Source organism: Salmo salar, chromosome ssa10, assembly GCF_905237065.1.
Source record: "Salmo salar chromosome ssa10, Ssal_v3.1, whole genome shotgun sequence".
NCBI classification, from domain to species: domain Eukaryota; kingdom Metazoa; phylum Chordata; class Actinopteri; order Salmoniformes; family Salmonidae; genus Salmo; species Salmo salar.
The window spans coordinates 5,308,398-5,325,986 of record NC_059451.1 but is presented as its reverse complement, the minus strand read 5'-3'; the positions used below and the strand labels follow the sequence as shown (position 1 = coordinate 5,325,986).

At 41.0% G+C, this 17,589-nt stretch overlaps 1 protein-coding gene across 6 annotated transcripts in view; it reads right to left on the bottom strand.

Annotated features, from left to right (window-relative positions):
• mcoln2 (mucolipin TRP cation channel 2) overlaps positions 1 to 17,589 on the bottom strand; it is a 70,711-nt gene that overhangs the window by 17,387 nt on the left and 35,735 nt on the right. For 5 of the 6 annotated variants that reach the window (XM_014215625.2, XM_045687261.1, XM_045687260.1 and 2 more), the window contains 2 exons: positions 8,879 to 9,085; positions 4,583 to 4,722 (listed from right to left, as the gene is read on the bottom strand). In XM_014215625.2, the coding sequence (XP_014071100.1) occupies positions 4,583 to 4,722; positions 8,879 to 9,085 (347 nt within the window). The remainder of the gene's footprint in view (positions 1 to 4,582; positions 4,723 to 8,878; positions 9,086 to 17,589) is intronic. The other variant, XM_014215627.2, reaches the window with a different exon arrangement.

The window sequence follows — 17,589 nt, the reverse complement described above, 5'->3', positions numbered from 1 at the left end:
GATTTCCACATGTAGCAAGGACATATCAGCAAATAGGGTACTGACTGACAGCTGTCAGTGTAACTAGCTAGCATGCTAAACTTAGCTAGCCAATGAAAGTTGTGAGTACCACTTCAGTTAAAACCTGTTAAGGATAGGGGGCAGTATTTTCACGTTCGGATGAAAAACGTGCCCAAATTAAACTGCCTGCTTCTCAGACTCAGAAGGTAAGATATGCATATTATTAGTAGATTTGGATACAAAACACTCCGAAGTTTCTAAAACTGTTTGAATGATGTCTGTGAGTATAACAGAACTCATATGGCAGGCAAAAACCTGAGAAGAATCCAACCAGGAAGTGGGAAATCTGAGAATTGTAGTTTTTCTTTTGAATCCTTATCAAAACTACAATGTCTGTGGGGTCATGTTGCACTTCCTAAGGCTTCCATTGGCTGTCAACAGCCTTTAGAAACTTGTTTCATCCGTCTCCTGTTACTGGGTAGAGAATAGGAGCTCAGTCTATCAGTGGACTGCCTGAGGACAAAGGACTTGGTTATGCACGAGCACGAAAGCGCACCGTTCCTTCTTTTTCTTCTGGAATGAATACGCTATTGTCCGGTTGGAATATTATCAACGTTTTATGTTAAAAAGACCCTAAGGATTGATTGTAAACAACGTTTGACATGTTTCTACGAATGGTAATGGAACATTTTGACTTTTAGTGTCTGGATTTACGCTCGCGCATTATGCCTTTGGATAGTGATCTGAACGCGTGAACAAAAGGAGGTATTTGGACATAAATATGGAGTATTTCGAACAAAAAGAACGTTTCTTGTGGAAGTAGGAATCCTGGGAGTGCATTCCGATGAAGATCAGCAAAGGTAAGTGAATATTTATAATACTAATTCTGAGTTTAGTTGACTCCAGACCTTTGCTGGTATCTGTATAGCTTGCTTTGATGGTTGAGCTCTGTACTCAGGATATTGAAAAATGTGCTTTCGCTGTAAAGATGTTTCAAAATCTAACACAGCGGTTGCATTAAGGAGAAGTGTACCTATAATTCTTTCAATAGCTGTTGTAAAGTTTATCAATGTTTATGATGAGTATTTTTGTAAATTGATGTGCTTATTCACCGGAAGTTTTGGGTGGCAATACATTTTCTGAACATCACGCACCAATGTAAAATGGTGTTTTTGGATATAAATATGAACTTTATCTAACAAAACATACATGTATTGTCTAACATTGTGTCCTGGGAGTGTCATCTGATGAAGATCGTCAAAGGTTAGTGATTAATTTTAGCTGCATTTCTGTTTTTTGTGATGCCTCTCCTTGTTTGGAAAATGGCTGTGTGGTTTTTCTTGTGAAGTTGATGTCCTAACATAATCTAATGTTTTGCTTTCGCCGTAAAGCCTTTTTGAAATCGGACAATGTGGTTGGATAAACGTGAAGATTATCTGTAAAAGGGTCTTATAATAGTTGATTGTTTGAGAAAATTGAATTATGAGATTTTGTATTTGTATTGATTTGTTTTGTATTTCACGCCCTGCTATTACATTGGCTGTTGGCGAGGGGTTCCGCTGGGGTTCCGCTAGCGGAACTCCTGTCCATAACAGGTTTTTTAACCTGTTATGGCTAGGGGGCAGTATTTTCACGGCTGGATAAAAAATGTACCCGATTTAATCTGGTTACCACTCCTACCCAGTAACTAGAATATGCATATACTTATTACATATGGATAGAAAACACCCTAACGTTTCTAAAACTGTTTGAATGGTGTATGTGAGTATAACAGAACTCATATGGCAGGCCAAAATCTGAGAAGGTTTCATTCAGGAAGTGGCCTGTCTGACAAGGTGTCGTTCTTCTTGTCTCTGTTTATTGAAGAGTGAGGATCTTAGCTGTCCCGTGACACTTCCTACGGCTGCCATAGGGTCTCAGAAGGCGGTAAAAAGCTGAATCGTGGCTTTGCAGGCTCTGGCTGAAAAAAAGTAGCGCGTTTGGGTAGTGGCTGGTTACAGTACTGTGAGACTCAGGCTCGTGCCCGCGTCGACCGAAAGCTTTGTTTACTTTCCTCTGTTTAGCTAAATGGACATTCCCGGTCGGAATATTATCGCTTTTTTTACGAGAAAAATGGCATAAAAATTGATTTTAAACAGCGGTTGACATGCTTCGAAGTACAGTAATGGAATATTTAGATTTTTTTTTGTCACGAATTGCGCAATGCGCACGACCCTTATTTACCCTTTCAGATAGTGTCTGGAACGCACGAACAAAACGCCGCAATTTGGATATAACGATGGATTATTTTGGACCAAACCAACATTTGTTATTGAAGTAGCAGTCCTGGGAGTGCATTCTGACGAAGACAACAAAAGGTAATCAAACTTTTATAATAGTAAATCTGATTTTGGTGAAGGCTAAACCTGCCGGGTGTCTAAATAGCTAGCCCGTGATGCCTGGGCTATGTACTTAGAATATTGCAGAATGTGCTTTCACCAAAAAGCTATTTTAAAATCGGACATATCGAGTGCATAGAGGAGTTCTGTATCTATAATTCTTAAAATAATTGTTATGCTTTTTGTGAACGTTTATCGTGAGTAATTTAGTAAATTCACCGGAAGTTTGCGGGGGTATGCTAGTTCTGAACGTCACATGCTAATGTAAAAAGCTGTTTTTTGATATAAATATGAACTTGATTAAACAAAACATGCATGTATTGTATAACATAATGTCCTAGGTGTGTCATCTGATGAAGATCATCAAAGGTTAGTGCTGCATTTAGCTGTCTTCTGGGTTTTTGTGACATTATATGCTAGCTTGAAAAATGGGTGTCTGATTATTTCTGTCTTGGTACTCTGCTGACATAAACTAATGTTTTGCTTTCGCTGTAAAGCCTTTTTGAAATCGGACAGTGTGGTTAGATAAAGGAGAGTCTTGTCTTTAAAATGCTGTGAAATAGTCATATGTTTGAAAAATGGAAGTTTTTGTATTTTTGAGGAATTTGTAATTCGCGCCACGCCTATCATTGGATATTGGAGCAGGTGTTCCGCTAGCGGAACATCTAGATGTAACAGGTTTAAGACAGGCATGTAAATCAGGTGAAAATAATTTCAGAAAAGACTACCAGCCTACCCATCAAAAAATGAGTCTGAGCTGAACCATGCACATACAAGCTATTGACATGTTGAGGGTTGACGTTTGTTTGACTCTTGCCGTTTGATAATTCCAGTGAAACTGTGTCGGATTCCAGACGTCATTCATAGTTGGACATGCACATGATCAAATAGCTATATTCTTTGTTCTCTCTTTTATCATTTCAGCAAGCTAGCTAGCTATACACTGAGCGTACAAAACATTAGGAACACCTGCTTTTTCCATGACAGACTGACCAGGTGAAAGTTATGATCCCTTATTGATGTCACTTGTTAAATCCACTTCAAAGAGTGTAGATGAAGCGGAGGAGACCGGTTAAAGAAGGACTTTTAAGCCTTGAGACAATTGAGACATGGATTGTAGATGTGTGCCAATTAGAGGGTGAATGGGCAAGACAAAGATTTAAGTGCCTTTGAATGGGGTATGGTAGTAGGTGCTGGGCACAGCGGTTTGACTGTGTCAAGAACTGCAACGCTGCTGGGGTTTTCATGCTCAACAGTTTCCCATGTGTATCAAGACTGGTCCACCACCCAAAGGACATCCAGGCAACTTGACAACTGTGGGAAGCATTGGAGTCAACATGGGCAAGCCTCCCTGTGGACACTTTCGACACCCTTGTAGAGAGGATGCCCTGACGAATCGAGGCTCTTCTGAGCACAAAAGGGGGTGCAAATCAATATTGGGAAGGTGTTCCTAATATTTTGGACATTCAGTGTATAGCCATGCATTATCTAAATTGCGGCCGCAAATTCTCCATAGAAATAGACAGATTATAAGCTCCGTTAATATCGATAACATAACTATTGAATCAATGGAAGAGTTCATTTTGTATGGCCCGGTGCCCCCGGTGCCCCGGGATCCTCATAAGGATCAATGGAATCGTCGAAAATGAGCAAACCCGGCACACTCAGAGCACTGGGCCATGCGAAACACATTTGCCTAAAATGGGGGTAGCGGGGTTGTAAAATGCAATCGTGTCACGCAATTTTACCATTTATGAAATTGTCATATTCTTTATTTTTTTCATATTCGTGAGAGTCTCATCTTTCCATAGAGGGGTCATAATAGTTTGTAAGCTAAACCGTTCAGACAACAGAAGTTTTCGGGATGTCTCATGGTCTGACACACACTACTCTAGCTCTGCCACCTTTCAGCACAGATTAATGTCTCTCTGATGCGGAAACTGATATCTCTAGATTAAACTGGCAAATTTGGATGGGGATGTTTTTATTATTCTAATTAGATTTCTGAGGGGGCGCGGACATCGACTCTAGGGGATTAAATAAAAACATTACATAGCCATACTATATGACATGTCATAATAACGTGCCATATACCTTAACAAACTATACTGCCATCATCATAAAATGGAACTTTGCTTAAAATTAGATTGTCTGTTATACTAATTTTAATTATATGGGGTAATGCTATTTTAACGTTACTGTACCGTCTGCAACAGCACAGCGCTGGGTGTCCCATTCCAGTCTCTGTGTCCATCTCGCTGCCCTCCTCACTAGGGGGGAAATCCTTCTGCTCTCTCAGGAATCTCTGCAGGTCTGTCATGGGGAAACCATTCTTCTGGTAGTTCTGTCGGTAGGGTAGAATAAAAGTACTATGAGACAACTGAATTCACATGGGGGGAATTCTGACCCGAATTAAGCACGCATAAATGGAAAGAGCCTTCAGAAGGTATTCACACCCCTTGACTTTTTCTACATTTTGTTTTGTTACAGCCTGAATTTAAAATTGATTCAATTCAGATTTTTTTTAATCACTGGCTTACACACAATACCCCATAATGTCAAAGTGGAATTCTCTTTTTTTTTATGTTTACAAGTTAATTAAAAATGAAAAGCTGAAATGTCTTGAATCAATAAGTATTCAACCCATTTGTTATGGCAAGGTAATCAAGTCACATAATAAGTTGCATGGACTCACTGTGTGCAATAATAGTGTTTAACATTATTTTTTAATGACTACCTTACTTCTGTACCCCACACATACAATTATCTGTATAGTCTCTCAGTCGAGCAGTGCATTTCGAACAGATTCAACCACAAAGACCAGAGAGGTTTTCCAATGCTTCACAAATAAGGGCACCTATTGGTAGATGGGTAAAAAAAGCTGACTTGAAATATCCCTTTGAGCATGGTGAAGTTACCAATTACACTTAGGATGGTGCATCAACACACCCAGCCACACAAAGAGAGGCATCCATCCTAACTCAGTTTCCGGAGAAGGAGGAAACCGCTCAGGGATTTCACCATGAGGCCAGTGGTGACTTTAAAACATTAAATAGAGTTTAATGGCTGTGATAGGAGAAAACTGAGGATGGATCAACAACATTGTAGCTACTCCACAATACTAAATAAATTGACAGTGAAAATGATTCTAAAACATGCATCCTGTTTGCAACAAGGCACTAAAGTAAAACTGCCAAAAAATTGCCCCCAAAAATGTACTTCATAACCAACATACAGATTCTTTTGTTTGGGGCAAATCCAAAACAGCACATTACTGAGTAGTACTCTCCATATTTCCAAGCATAGTGGTGGCTGCATCATGTTATAGGTATGGTTGTCATTGTTAATGACTGTAGTTTTTCAGGATAAAAAATAAATAGAATGGAGCTAAGCACAAGCAAAATCCTAGAGGGAATCCTGGTTCAGTCTGCTTTCCACCAGACAGTGGGAGATTAATTCACCTTTCAGCAGGACAATAACCCAAAACACAAGGCCAAATATACACTGGAGTTGCTTACCAAGACAACATTGAATTTTCCCAAGTGGCCTAGTTACAGTTTTGACTTAAATTGGCTTGAAAATCTAAATTAAGCCATGAAAATGGCTGTCTAGCAATGATCAAAACCAACTTGGCAGAGCTTGAAGGATTTAAAAAAGAATAATGTGCAAATATTGTACAATCCAGGTGTGCAAAGCTCTTAGAGACTTAACCAGAAAGACTCACAGCTGTAATTACTGCCAAAGGTGATTCTATCATGTATTGACTCAGGCGGTTGAATACTTATCTAATCAAGATATAGTATATTACCGTAATTTCCGGACTATTGAGTGCACCTGAATATAAGCCGCACCCACTGAATTTAAAAAATATATATTACTTTGAACATAAATAAGCCGCACATGTCTATAAGCCGCAGGTGCCTACCGGTACATTGAAACAAATGAACTTTACACAGGCTTTAACGAAACACGGCTTGTAACAAAAATATATAATTAGCAGTAAGCTTTAGTTGTCTTTTTGCACTGAGTCAATTCCTAACGCTGCTGTTTCCAACGTTTTATCATCGACTCATTAAGACCAAGCTCCCGTGCAGCAGCTCTATTTCCTTTTCCAACAGCCAGATCAATCGCCTTCAACTTGAAAGCTGCATCATATGCATTTCTCCGTGTCTTTGCCATGATGAGGGTGACAAAATGACTACCGTAATCAGAATGATGGGAAGTTTGAGAGCGCTCAATTTAATCTAAACAAAAAAGTTGTTTGACCTTAACCCGTTCGGCAATTTCATTGGTCTAATGAAAGCGTCATGCCGCCAAAAAACTGAGCACGTCACAGAATGTGTTTTTTTGGAGAAAAAAACATTTAAAGCGGGAAAAATCCATATATTAGCTTTGTTTAAGCCGCGAGGTTCAAAGCGTGGGAAAAAAGTTGCGGCTTATAGTCCAGAAATTACGGTAGTGTTCTTTTTTTTAGTTTATTTTTTACAAATGTTCAAATTTTTTCTTCCACTTTGACATTAGAGTATTTTTTGTAGATCGTTGAGAAAAATTACAATTAAATCCATTTTAATCCCACTTTGTAACACAAAATGTGGAAAAAGTCAAGAGGTGTGAATACTTTCTGAAGGCACTAATTACTCTTAATAAACGTTTCTGTTTACGTGTATTCTGACCTTGAACTTAAAGCAAGCATGCTGTTCACCCTCTATTCGTTCGGGGTGAAAATCAAAGAAATGAAGGTGTTGCGTAGGTGTGTCTACAGATACGTTGTATTCTGACCTTGACTTAATTCCCTCACAATTCGACCACCTTCATGCACAATGAAACGATACGATCGAGCAACCTGTGGTTCCAAGTGGAACTACATCTACTTTATTTTTCCCGATAGAAATAACACTGCAATTTACAACTCAATAAGAGCTACATAAATAAAAATAACAATTGTTTAGATCTATTTTACATTATGATTGCCAGAGACAAATGTAAAACCAGTCATATGGCAGCAAACTGAAGCCTATCAACATATCACCAAGTTTATGAAATGCTGGCCCTGAAATTTGGAGACCCAAACTATAGGCTTCTGTAGCCTATGTGCAAATGACAGTATAGCCCCAAACCTACTGAGTTGATTTATGATTGCTAGAATCTTTCAATTATACGCCCAGACTTTTCACTGCATTTAGAAAAATTGGTGTCGATATTAAGAAGGTGTTCCTAATTTTTCATACACAGTGTACGTAGCAGTTTAAATCTGGATGCTGGCGCACGGTTCACGACGACTGGACCGTTGTCACAGTTCCATGATTAGTGAGGATTATTAGGGTAGATTTATAGGACTACTATTCAACCCATATTCTACACTTCTCACCTTCCAATATTTCAATGATATGGCAACTTTCAGGATGAATCAAACCACCATTTTTGATTCATCAATATATTTTTTACGTAAATGTTCTCCAGATCCTTTTATTTTTTTCAGAAATACTTTCCTAACCCTAAATAATATACAAGATCAGAGTATTTTTAAATCTACCAATTACTGCTGAAAAGGAGACAAATATGTGTGTATTTACATGGCTATGTTTCATTGATCCCTAATATTCTGAATCATTCTCTTCATATATTCTAGTGAGTCTCGACAAAATTAGAATGAAAAGGTATACCAAATTTAAAGTGGTGGCGTTGGATGAATGTACGGAAACACCTACTGAATGAAAACTCCATGAGAAAATCAGTTGGCCAGCAAGTGGGAGGTTTTTCAGCTGTTTAATAAAATGTGTCCTTCGCAGGCGAGGGAAACACGCCTGCAAAGCTCGTTATGCATATGCATATGGTAAGTCTGAATACCAACTACTGAAAAGTTCATAGGAAAGGCTTGCATAGGAAAGGCATACATTTACTAAGTCTGAATTGGGCCCATAGAAAAAACATTAAAGGATGAATAACAAATAATGCCATACTGGACAAAATCTCTAAGTCCAATTCCGATTCCAATTCCATTGCTCATTAACACATGAAAGGCTCCTCAGTTGATTAATCTTTCAACGTATATTGTTGTTTCTCTCATCACACATAATGTATAATATTTGTTCATGTACTATTTTGTTTTGAAGGGGCACTGATGGCTAAATTCAATATATTTGAATTAATTATGTGTAATAATGTGCCTGGGCCCCCTCATTTTCACTAGACATTAAAACATATCTGATATGGACCGTTTACACATGTAACCCTCCTCAAATCTCAATTAGCTGTTTTTGGACAATAGTATTGGATTTGGGGTGGTATGGTCTGGGATATAGACCTGATACCTGGGTCTGTGGGTCATGATCATCAGGCCACACCTTAGAAAAATGTTTGAATGTTTTGCAATGTATAACAAAGTGAGCATTCCTAATTGGGCAAGTTCAGATAGTACCTCCCCATTTCACTCCATTTCAGATAATTTTCTTACGTTTTGTGCCAACTGAACACCAACCAGCAAAGGTATGAGTGAGTACCTTGATGGTGTCGTAGGCGTCTGTGATGAGGGCGATGAAGAGCGAGAGCACCATATAGATGAAGAGGGAGATGAAGGAGTAGAGGTAGACGCGGCTGAACAGCCACACCAGGCTGTTTTTGTCCTTCAGCTGTGCAAAGGTGGTGTACATGTCGTCACCGTTGACCAGCGAGAACAGGCTCTCGGCCACCCGACTCAGGCCCTCAAACTGAGATGGAATGAGAAAAAGAGAAGGGTGAAGGGGGAGGAGAAAGAAAGCAAGAGATAAGAGAGGGAACCGGACCGAGTATAGAGTGAGAGAGGGGAGAGAGACAGGCATAGACAATGAGCAAAAACCAAGTCATGAGGTCAAAGGAATTGTGCGTAGAGCTCCGGAGACAGGATTGTGTCGAGGCTCAGATCTAGGGAAGGGTACCAAAACATTTCTGCAGCATTGAAGGTCCCCAAGGACACACTGCTGCTATTTTTTCCTGTTTCCGGTCACAACTTGCAGACTTGTTTACGCTGCTGTGTGTTTTGTTGCCGATCTTACTTTGCTACCTGACGGTTTTTTACTTTTTCATTACCGTATATTTTTACTTTTTCCCTCACTCAACTTTTTTCATTCAACTTTTTCACCCCGGAGGTTTTATCTGGACATGGTTCGTCAGGACTTCAAACAGCCGAAGCTAAGTAACATTAACATGATGCCTTCTAATTGCAGTCGTTGTACTTATAATATACAGGATGAACGATCGCCTTACGGCAAGGATAGCTGTGCTGCAAGCCCAGCTTCAGACGCGATCGTTAGGCAAGGGTAATTTCAGTGTAGGAAAGGATGAAACAGCGTCTGTGCCACCAGTAAGTACAGATAGTAACGTTAGTATAAACCCCCTCGCACGGTCCCCGCAGCCGGACATCTTTCTCATGGCTTCTGGAGGGAAACGCTGTAGGAATGCTCAACCGGTGTCGCTTATTCAGCCGACAGAAACTTTCAACCGGTTCTCCCCATTAAGCGAGTCGGAGTCGGAGGCCGAGACTTCTCTGGTCTCTACTCCTCCCGTTGTTGGGTCTGAGACGCCGAGGGCTCCCACCATTAGCTCTGACAAATTGAAAACCCTAGTCATTGGCGACTCCATTACCCGCAGTATTAGACTAAAACTAATCATCCAGCGATCATACACTGTTTACCAGGGGGCAGGGCTACCGACGTTAAGGCTAATCTAAAGACAGTGCTGGCTAAAGCTAAAACTGGCGAGTGTAGAGAGTATAGAGATATTGTTATCCACGTCGGCACCAACGATGTTAGGATGAAACAGTCAGAGGTCACCAAGCGCAACATAGCTTCAGCGTGTAAATCAGCTAGAAAGATGTGTCGGCATCGATTAACCTGTTGGGGCTAGGGGGCAGTATTTTCACGGCTGGATAAAAAAACGTACCCGATTTAACCTGTTATGGCTAGGGGGCAGTATTTTCACGGCTGGATAAAAAACATACCCGATTTAATCTGGTTACCACTCCTACCCAGTAACTAGAATATGCATATACTTATTACATATGGATAGAAAACACTCCAAAGTTTCTAAAACTGTTTGAATGGTGTCTGTGAGTATAACAGAACTCATTTGGCAGGCAAAAACCTGACAAGGTTTCAGGCAGGAAGTGGCCTGTCTGACAAGGTGTCGTTCTTCTTGTCTCTGTTTTTTGAAGAGTGAGGATCTTAGCTGTCCCGTGACACTTCCTACGGCTGCCATAGGGTCTCAGAAGGCGGTAAAAAGCTGAATCGTGGCTTTGCAGGCTCTGGCTGAAACAAAGTAGCGCGTTTGGGTAGTGGCTGGTTACAGTACTGTGAGACTCAGGCTCGTGCCCGCATCGACCGAAAGCTTTGTTTACTTTCCTCAGTTTAGCTAAAAGGAGATTCCTGGTAGGAATATTATCGCTTTTTTATGAGAAAAATGGCATAAAAATTGATTTTAAACAGCGGTTGACATGCTTCGAAGTACGGTAATGGAATATTTAGATTTTTTTTGTCACGAATTGCGCCATGCGTGCGACCCTGATTTACCATTTCAGATAGTGTCTGGGACGCACGAACAAAACGCCGCTATTCGGATATAACGATGGATTATTTTGGACCAAACCAACATTTGTTATTGAAGTAGCAGTCCTGGGAGTGCATTCTGACGAAGACAACAAAAGGTAATCAAACTTTTATAATAGTAAAGCTGATATTGGTGAGTGCTAAACTTGCCGGGTGTCTAAATAGCTAGCCCATGATGCCTGGGCTATGTACTTCGAATATTGCAAAATGTGCTTTCACCAAAAAGCTATTTTAAAATCGGACATATCGAGTGCATAGAGGAGGTCTGTATCTATAATTCTTAAAATAATTGTTATGCTTTTTGTGAACGTTTATCGTGAGTAATTTAGTAAAATGTTAGCGAATTCCCCGGAAGTTTGCGGGGGGTATGCTAGTTCTGAACGTCACATGCTAATGTAAAAAGCTGGTTTTTGATATAAATATGAACTTGATTGAACAAAACATGCATGTATTGTATAACATAATGTCCTAGGGTTGTCATCTGATGAAGATCATCAAAGGTTAGTGTTGCATTTAGCTGTCTTCTAGGTTTTTGTGACATTATATACTAGCTTGAAAAATGGGTGTCTGATTATTTCTGGCTTGGTACTCTGCTGACATAATCTAATGTTTTGCTTTCGTTGTAAAGCCTTTTTGAAATCGGACAGTGTGGTTAGATAAAGGAGAGTCTTATCTTTAAAATGCTGTGAAATAGTCATATGTTTGAAAAATGGAAGTTTTTGTATTTTAGAGGAGTTTGTATTTCGCGCCACGCCCATCATTGGATAATGGAGCAGGTGTTCCGCTAGCGGAACGTCTAGATGTAAGAGGTTATTAATCTGGTTACTAATCCTACCCAGTAACTAGAATATGCATATACTTATTATATATGGATAGAAAATACCCTAAAGTTTCTAAAACTGTTTGAATGGTGTCTGTGAGTATAACAGAACTCATTTGGCAGGCAAAACCCTGAGACATTTTCTGACAGGAAGTGGATACCTGATGTGTTGAATTACCTTTAAGCCTATGCCATTGAAACACACAGGGGTTGATTAATGTTTTGGCACTTCCTATTGCTTCCACTAGATGTCACCAGCCTTTACAAAGTGTTTTGAGTCTTTTACTGTGAGATCTGACCGAACAAGAGCCATGGAACGGTGATGGCCGATTAGACTCTGGCGCGCGAGTTCATGTTGGGTACCCTCGTTCCAATACGTTATAAAAGAGAATGCATTCGTCCACCTTGAATATTATTCATGTTCTGGTTAAAAAAGGCACTAATGATTTATGCTATACAACGTTTGACATGTTTGAACGAACGTAAATATATTTTTTCCCCTCGTTCATGACGAGAAGTCCGGCTGGCTTAGATCATGTGCTAACAACACGGAGCTTTTTGGATATAAATGATGAGCTTTTTTGAACAAAACTACATTCGTTATGGACCTGGGATTCCTGGAAGTGACATCTGATGAAGAGAATCAAAGGTAATGGATTATTTACATAGTATTTTCGATTTTAGATCTCTCCAACATGGCCGTTTGTCTGTATAGCAAAGCATATTTTTCTGGGCGCAGTGCTCAGATTATTGCAAAGTGTGATTTACCAGTAAGGTTATTTTTAAATCTGGCAAGTTGATTGCGTTCAAGAGATGTAAATCTATAATTCTTTAAATGACAATATAATATTTTACCAATGTTTTCTAATTTTAATTATTTAATTTGTGGTGCTGACTTGACTGCCGGTTATTGGAGGGAAACGATTTCCTCAACATCAATGCCATAGTAAAACGCTGTTTTTGGATATAAATATGAACTTGATAGAACTAAAAATGCATGCATTGTCTAACATAATGTCCTAGGAGTGTCATCTGATGGAGATTGTAAAAGGTTAGTGCATCATTTTAGCTGGTTTTATGGTTTTGGTGACCCTGTCTTTGAATTGACAAAACATTACACACAGCTATTGTCAATGTACTCTCCTAACATAATCTAACTTTATGCTTTCGCCGTAAAACCTTTTTGAAATCGGACAACGTGGTTAGATTAAGGAGATGTTTATCTTTCAAAGGGTGTAAGATAGTTGTATGTTTGAAAAATTTGAATTTTGACATTTATTTGGTTTCAAATTTGCCGCTCTTGAAATGCACCTGCTGTTGATAGGGTGCACCACGGGTGGCACGGTAGCGTCCCACATAGCCCCAAAAAGTTAATTGTCTCTGGCCCCCTCCCAGTTAGGGGGAGTGATGAGCTCTGCAGCAGAGTCTCACAACTCAATCTCTGGTTGAAAACTGTTTTCTGCCCCTCCCAAAAGATAGAATTTGTAGATAATTGGCCCTCTTTCTGGGACTCACCCACAAACAGGACCAAGCCTGGCCTGTTGAGGAGTGACGGACTCCATCCTAGCTGGAGGGGTGCTCTCATCTTATCTACGAACATAGACAGGGCTCTAACTCCTCTAGCTCCACAATGAAATAGGGTGCAGGCCAGGCAGCAGGCTGTTAGCCAGCCTGCCAGCTTAGTGGAGTCTGCCACTAGCACAGTCAGTGTAGTCAGCTCAGCTTTCCCCATTGAGACCGTGTCTGTGCCTCGATCTAGGTTGGGCAAAATTAAAAATGGCGGTGTTCGCTTTAGCAATCTCACTAGTATAAAGACCTCCTCCATTCCTGCCATTATTGAAAGAGATTGTGATACCTCACATCTCAAAATTGGGTTACTTAATGTTAGATCCCTCACTTCCAAGGCAGTTATAGTCAATGAACTAATCACTGATAATAATCTTGATGTGATTGGCCTGACTGAAACATGGCTTAAGCCTGATGAATTTACTGTGTTAAATGAGGCCTCACCCCCTGGTTACACTAGTGACCATACCCCCCGTGCATCCGGCAAAGGCGGAGGTGTTGCTAACATTTACGATAGCAAATTTCAATTTACAAAAAAAAAAAATGACGTTTTCGTCTTTTGAGCTTCTAGTCATGAAATCTATGCAGCCTACTCACTCACTTGTTATAGCTACTGTTTACAGGCCTCCTGGGCCATATGCAGTGTTCCTCACTGAGTTCCCTGAATTCCTATCGGATCTTGTAGTCATAGCAGATAATATTCTAATTTTTGGTGACTTTAACATTCACATGGAAAAGTCCACAGACCCACTCCAAAAGGCTTTCGGAGCCATCATCGACTCAGTGGGTTTTGTCCAACATGTCTCTGGACCTACTCACTGCCACAGTCATACTCTGGACCTAGTTTTGTCCCATGGAATAAATGTTGTGGATCTTAATGTTTTTCCTCATAATCCTGGACTATCGGACCACCATTTTATTACGTTCGCAATTGCAACAAATAATCTGCTCAGACCCCAACCAAGGAGCATTAAAAGTCGTGCTATAAATTCTCAGACAACCCAAAGATTCCTTGATGCCCTTCCAGACTGCCTCTGCCTACCCAAGGACGTCAGAGGACAAAAATCAGTTAACCACCTAACCGAGGAACTCAATTTAAACTTGCGCAATACCCTAGATGCAGTTGCAGCCCTAAAAATGAAAAACATCTGTCATAAGAAACTAGCTCCCTGGTATACAGAAAATACACGAGCTCTGAAGCAAGCTTCCAGAAAATTGGAACGGAAATGGCGCCACACCAAACTGGAAGTCTTCCGACTAGCTTGGAAAGACAGTACCGTGCAGTATCGAAGAGCCCTCACTGCTGCTCGATCATCCTATTTTTCCAACTTAATTGAGGAAAATAAGAACAATCCGAAATTTATTTTTGATACTGTCGCAAAGCTAACTAAAAAGCAGCCTTCGCAAATGGAGGATGGCTTTCACTTCAGCAGTAATACATTTATGAACTTCTTTGAGGAAAAGATCATGATCATTAGAAAGCAAATTACAGACTCCTCTTTAAATCTGGGTATTCCTCCAAAGCTCCATTGTCCTGAGTCTACACAACTCTGCCAGGACCTAGGATCAAGGGAGATACTAAAGTGTTTTAGTACTATATCTCTTGACACAATGATGAAAATAATCATGGCCTCCAAACCCTCAAGCTGCATACTGGACCCTATTCCAACTAAACTACTGAAAGAGCTGCTTCCTGTGCTTGGCCCTCCTATGTTGAACATAATAAACGGCTCTCTATCCACCGGATGTGTACCAAGCTCACTAAAAGTGGCAGTAATAAAGCCTCTCTTGAAAAAGCCGAATCTTGATCCAGAAATTATAAAAAACTTTCGGCCTATATCGAATCTTCCATTCCTCTCAAAAAATTTTGAAAAAGCTGTTGCACAGCAACTCACTGCCTTCCTGAAGACAAACAATGCATACGAAACGCTTCAGTCTGGTTTTAGACCCCATCATAGCACTGAGACTGCACTTGTGAAGGTGGTAAATGACCTTTTAATGACGTCAGACCGAGGCTCTGCATCTGTCCTCGTGCTCCTAGATCTTAGTGCCGCTTTTGATACCATCGATCACCACATTCTTTTGGAGAGATTGGAAACCCAAATTGGTCTACATGGACAAGTTCTGGCCTGGTTTAGATCTTATCTGTCGGAAAGATATCAGTTTGTCTCTGTGAATGGTTTGTCCTCTGACAAATCAATTGTAAATTTCGGTGTTCCTCAAGGTTCCGTTTTAGGACCACTATTGTTTTCACTATATATTTTACCTCTTGGGGATGTCATTCGAAAACATAATGTTAAATTTCACTGCTATGTGGACGACACACAGCTGTACATTTCAATGAAACATGGTGAAGCCCCAAAATTGCCCTCGCTAGAAGCCTGTGTTTCAGACATAAAGAAGTGGATGGCTGCAAACTTTCTACTTTTAAACTCGGACAAAACAGAGATGCTTGTTCTAGGTCCCAAGAAACAAAGAGATCTTCTGTTGAATCTGACAATTAATCTGGATGGTTGTACAGTCGTCTCAAATAAAACTGTGAAGGACCTCGGCGTTACTCTGGACCCTGATCTCTCTTTTGAAGAACATATCAAGACTGTTTCAAGGACAGCTTCCCTACACTGGCTTCCTGTTAAGGCAAGGGCTGATTTCAAGGTTTTACTGCTAACCTACAAAGCATTACATGGGCTTGCTCCTACCTATCTTTCCGATTTGGTCCTGCCGTACATACCTACACGTACGCTACGGTCACAAGACGCAGGCCTCCTAATTGTCCCTAGAATTTCTAAGCAAACGGCTGGAGGTAGGGCTTTCTCCTATAGAGCTCCATTTTTATGGAATGGTCTGCCTACCAATGTGAGAGACGCAGACTCAGTCTCAACCTTTAAGTCTTTACTGAAGACTTATCTCTTCAGTAGGTCCTATTATTAAGTATAGTCTGGCCCAGGAGTGTGAAGGTGAACGGAAAGGCTGGAGCAACGAACCGCCCTTGCTGTCTCTGCCTTGCCGGTTCCCCTCTTTCCACTGGGATTCTCTGCCTTTAACCCTTTTACAGGGGCTGAGTCACTGGCTTACTGGTGTTCTTCCATGCCGTCCATGGGAGGGGTGCGTCACTTGAGTGGGTTGAGTCACTGACGTGGTCTTCCTGTCTGGGTTGGCGCCCCCCCTTGGGTTGTGCCATGGCGGAGATCGTTGTGGGCTATACTCGGCCTTGTCTTAGGACGGTAAGTTGGTGGTTGGAGACATCCCTCTAGTGGTGTGGGGGGCTGTGCTTTGGCAAAGTGGGTGGGGTTATATCCTGCCTGTTTGGCCCTGTCCGGGGGTATCATCGGATGGGGCCACACTGTCTTCTGATCCCTCCTGTCTCAGCCTCCAGTATTTATGCTGCAGTAGTTTATGTGTCGGGGGGCTAGGGTCAGTCTGTTACATCTGGAGTATTTCTCTTGTCTTATCCGGTGTCCTGTGTGAATTTAAATATGCTCTCTCTAATTCTCTCTTTCTCTCTTTCTGTCTTTCTCTCGGAGGACCTGAGCCCTAGGACCATGCCTCAGGACTACCTGGTATGATGACTCCTTGCTGTCCCCAGTCCACCTGGCCGTGCTGCTGCTCCAGTTTCAACTGTTCTGCCTGCGGCTATGGAACCCTGACCTGTTCACCGGACGTGCTTGTTGCACCCTCGACAACTACTATGATTATTATTATTTGACCATGCTGGTCATTTATGAACATTTTAACATTTTAACATCTTGACCATGTTCTGTTATAATATCCACCCTGCACAGCCAGAAGAGGACTGGCCACCCCTCATAGCCTGGTTCCTCTCTAGGTTTCTTCCTAGGTTTTTGGCCTTTCTAGGGAGTTTTTCCTAGGGAGTTTTTCCTAGTCACCGTGCTTCTTTCACATGCTTTGCTTGCTGTTTGGGGTTTTAGGCTGGGTTTCTGTACAGCACTTTGAGATATCAGCTGATGTACGAAGGGCTATATAAAAATAAATTTGATTTGATTTGATTTGAGAGAGGAGCAGAGAGATGGACAGAGAGAAACATGGGAGAGAGATTGCGAAAAGAGAGAGGAGAGAGAAAATAGGGGAGAGAAAGTGTGAGTGAGGGAGAGAGAGGAAAGAGAGCACACATCCCAAAACACAGTCAGATTCAGGGGGAGACATCACTACAAACAAAGAGCGATAGCATCTAAGCACAGCCCACTCAGACAGACGGTATAGATCCTAGGTAGGGTAGGGGACGGGT